General features: G+C 37.6%; 1 protein-coding gene across 1 annotated transcript in view; it reads left to right on the forward strand.

Moving 5' to 3' along the window:
* Positions 1–1489: 1489 nt before the first annotated feature.
* The window catches only part of LOC110445950 (neuropilin-1-like), a 42121-nt gene continuing 40334 nt past the window's right edge, over positions 1490–3276 (forward strand). The window contains exon 1 of the mRNA XM_021490846.1: positions 1490–1951. Within this exon, the coding sequence (XP_021346521.1) occupies positions 1864–1951 (88 nt within the window). The 5' untranslated portion in view covers positions 1490–1863. The remainder of the gene's footprint in view (positions 1952–3276) is intronic.

Genomic DNA, 3276 nt, shown 5'->3' on the forward strand with positions numbered 1-3276 from the left:
TCTTAAATTTCATTACATCACCATGCACATTTTTCCACATTTTCATACATTTCTGTTTTATTTCGAATCATTGTTGTAATATTGATCATATAATCTAATTACAAATAGTACACAATTCAATAAATTGAGATTTATGACAAATCTCGATTACCTTCTTTGGTTGGTATAGAGGAAAATGAAATGCAATTCCCTTCATCCTCTACCTAAACCTACCTCTTCACTTTGGCCTCCATCAATTCCCATGTTTCTGTATCCCTCCGCCTCCACTTTAACCTCGACCCTTTCCCTTGTTACTGCATTCCTCCACTTTCACCTGGACACCTTCCATGTTCCTGTATCCCTCCGCCTCCACTTTCATCTCCCCCCATTTCCTTGTCCCTGTATTCCTCCGCCTCCACTCAAACCTCCACCCCTTACCTCTTTCTGTACCCCTTCGCCTCCACTTTCACCTCCACCCCTTCCCCTGGCCCAATATCCCGCTGCCTCTATTTCCACCTCCATCCTTTCCCTGTTCCTTCTTCGACCTCGACTCCTTCCCATTTACTTGCATCCCTGCGACCATCTACATCCAAGCGCCTGCTGATGCACGCTCCACCACAAACAATCCCCTGTTCCAGCATCCGGGATATTTTAGCCAAACTAGTACACACCCATGTTAATAAGAAAAGATGTTCAGTTATATCATGAGGTTCGATAACTATACCGCACCATAAGGCCATAAGGGAAATAACTCTTACAACATTAACTTGCATATTACAAACTTCTTTGCATTACTGCCCAAAACTGTAACTATGCGCTGACTTTTTCCTGACGTAACTTTAAGTAGCTTTTTACCAATCATAATTGAGAGGAAATAACATGTGTATTGATGATGTGGTACATTTTATACCGACTTGACTGCGGATTTATGTTTGTGTATTGGCGATGGAGTACGTTTTAGTGTTATCCTAGGATTAGAAAGTCTACATAAACGTTATTATTTTATTTCTTATTTCAATCAAACGGATACAAATAACAGTTCTTGTAGTTAATATCTAAACCAACTGACATTGAATATAACTACATAAGTTGATTATCATGCGCTAGATAATGTTGATGTACGGATTATAACAGGGCCTTACATCTGTGAACAGATTAAATAGAGATGCTTGTCCTTCTGACGACCATCCTCGACACTCCAGGGGTTATGCTCACTCACGCTCTCTGCATTCCTGGAATATGTCATAGCAAAATTGAAGGCTCAGTGTGATCCACCCTTGTTAATGAGACAGGAGAACTAGTTCGATCCTTTGAGGTATATCAAAAGAATCTCGCGGTCTCGTAGCGGTAAAAAATGACAGGCTTTGAAGTTTGGTGTCCCTCCTTTGTGATCTTCAAAGGACAGGTATCAGCCTAGTGATTGATTGGGTTCTTTTTCCTGAGACCAATCAAACAGTTATCTTCGTGCCTTCAATTTTGCTATAACATATTCCAGAGGTGCAGAGAGCGAAAGTTAGCGTAGCGCCTGGAGTATCGGGGATGTCTGAGGACACGCTTCACAGCTATTATTACTGTACTCTTGACTAGCACAGTACACGAACTAGCTATCGTAATTCAACATGACCGGTTTTTGTTTACATTGAAGAGTTCTTGCCTGATCGTTTACACAGGAGCCACTCATGCATGTACACACCCAACAAGGAAGTATACACATTGTATTCAATTTTGGTTGTATTGCATTAAGTTAAGCGTACTGAGTCATGACGTCCGACATGGACACGTTAGTGGGGTACTAAAGTGTTATGTACCTGTGGTGTCTGTCTACATTCGTATGTGTCTCGTGAACGACGAGGTGAGGATAGAGCACACACACCGAGTACCAAGATGGAATGGTACGGAGGTTTCATGGTACTGGTGGTGGTAACGGTATTGCAGTTTATCTTTACGATCGAGTCAGCTACGTCAGTACTTGGTACGTAAACACTGTTATATTTCGACCGTTTGTATATAATATTGGTCTGCCTCATCAATAATGTTGTTTTAGGTATACTTGTCCTCATCTTAAAGTTATCCAAGTGTATTTAGTAACACTGATACAATAGAAATATACCTGATCTCAATGTCACGGTTACCATATGTAGGTAGGTCCCAAGTAAACATGGGTGTTTAATGCATTTAACTTCCTGGGCACCTTACCCGGATACAAGGATCGAATAAGTTCTTGTTTTCAAATAAACTTAAATGATTTGACATTTACGTTAGACATAAGAATTATAATATAAAGCCAGAGTCTACTTTCTCACTTTTGTATTTAAACTTCCTTATTAGTGGTAACGTGATACTATTTATGACGTTTATATACTGTGAAAAGAAAGTCGATTACAGCCAGTCGTTAACAGATGTAACAGGATTTTAAAGTTTGCGTTACCATTGCTTTCTTTAAGAAATGTGTACAATGATATGTTATATTGATTACATCAAATAATAAGTATACTCAAGCTATTAACTAGGTGTTATATACACTGGTGTAGACTGATTATATTTATGTTATATAAACACTCGTGAAGACTGATTATCTCTATGTTATACACAAAGCTGGTGTAGACTGATTATCACTATGTTATATAAACACTCGTCTAGACTGTTTATCACTATGTTACATAAACACTCGGGAAGACTGATTATCTCTATGTTATATAAACACTTGTGTAGACTGATTATCTCTGTGTGATATAAACACTGGTGTAGACTGTTTATCACTATATTATATAAACACTGGTGTAGACTGATTATCACTATGTTATATAAACATTGGTGTAGACTGAATATCTCTATGTTATATAAACACTGGTGTAGACTGTTTATCTCTATGTTATATAAACACTGGTGTAGACTGATCATCTCTATGTTATATAAACACTGGTGTAGACTGTTTATCACTATGTTATATAAACACTCATGAAGACTGATTATCTCTATGTTATATCAACACTGGTGTAGACTGTTTATCACTATGTTATATAAACACTCGTGAAGACTGATTATCTCTATGTTATATAAACACTGTTGTAGAATATAAACACTCGTGTAGACTGATTATCTCTGTGTGATATAAACACTGGTGTAGACTGATGATCTCTATGTTATATGAACACTGGTGTAGACTGATTAGCTCTGTGTTATATAAACACTCATGAAGACTGATTATCTCTATGTTATATAAACACTCGTGAAGACTGATTATCTCTGTGATATATAAACACTCGTGTAGACTGATTATCTCTATGTTATATAAAC

The sequence above is a fragment of the Mizuhopecten yessoensis genome, unplaced genomic scaffold (genome assembly GCF_002113885.1).
Source record: "Mizuhopecten yessoensis strain PY_sf001 unplaced genomic scaffold, ASM211388v2 scaffold2429, whole genome shotgun sequence".
NCBI classification, from domain to species: Eukaryota; Metazoa; Mollusca; class Bivalvia; order Pectinida; family Pectinidae; genus Mizuhopecten; species Mizuhopecten yessoensis.